We start from the raw sequence: 463 nt of genomic DNA on the forward strand, positions 1-463 counted from the left end.
GGGGGGGGGGGGCCGGGCGGCGGGGGCCCACCCCCCACTGGCAGCCCCCCGAGCACCAGGCTCTGGGTGCCTTGTGCCAGCTCCCGCAGCCTCTCTGTCAGCGTCCGCAGGCTGGTGCTCGCCAGCCCTGCGTCCTGGGGGGGAGGACATGGATGCTGTGGCACAGGAGGGCTGCAGGGGTCTCCAGGGTGCCCCCATGTCCCCATCTTCACCCAACCCAGTGTGGCCCCAAATCCCACCTCCACCCGGCTCAGGGTGCCCCCGCATCCTGCTCCTCCAGCCCAGGGTGCTCCAGTGTCCCCCTTCCACCCAACCCAGGGTGCCCCCATGTCCCCCACCCTCCACTCAGTGCAGGGTGCCTCCATGTCCCCCCCTCCACCCAACCCAGGGTGTCCCCATATCCCCCACCTCCACTCAGTGCAGGGTGCCTCCGTGTCCCCCCCTCCACCCCACCCAGCGCTCC

General features: G+C 71.7%; 1 protein-coding gene across 1 annotated transcript in view; it reads right to left on the reverse strand.

Annotated features, from left to right (window-relative positions):
* CNKSR1 (connector enhancer of kinase suppressor of Ras 1) overlaps nucleotides 1-206 on the reverse strand; it is a 6360-nt gene extending 6154 nt beyond the window's left edge. Inside the window, exon 1 of the mRNA XM_035904018.1 lies at nucleotides 11-206. Coding sequence (XP_035759911.1) covers nucleotides 11-206 — 196 coding nt within the window. The remainder of the gene's footprint in view (nucleotides 1-10) is intronic.
* Between the last annotated feature and the right edge of the window lie 257 nt (nucleotides 207-463).

This window comes from Egretta garzetta, unplaced genomic scaffold, assembly GCF_000687185.1.
Source record: "Egretta garzetta isolate BGI_Z169 unplaced genomic scaffold, ASM68718v1 scaffold101, whole genome shotgun sequence".
Classification (NCBI taxonomy): domain Eukaryota; kingdom Metazoa; phylum Chordata; class Aves; order Pelecaniformes; family Ardeidae; genus Egretta; species Egretta garzetta.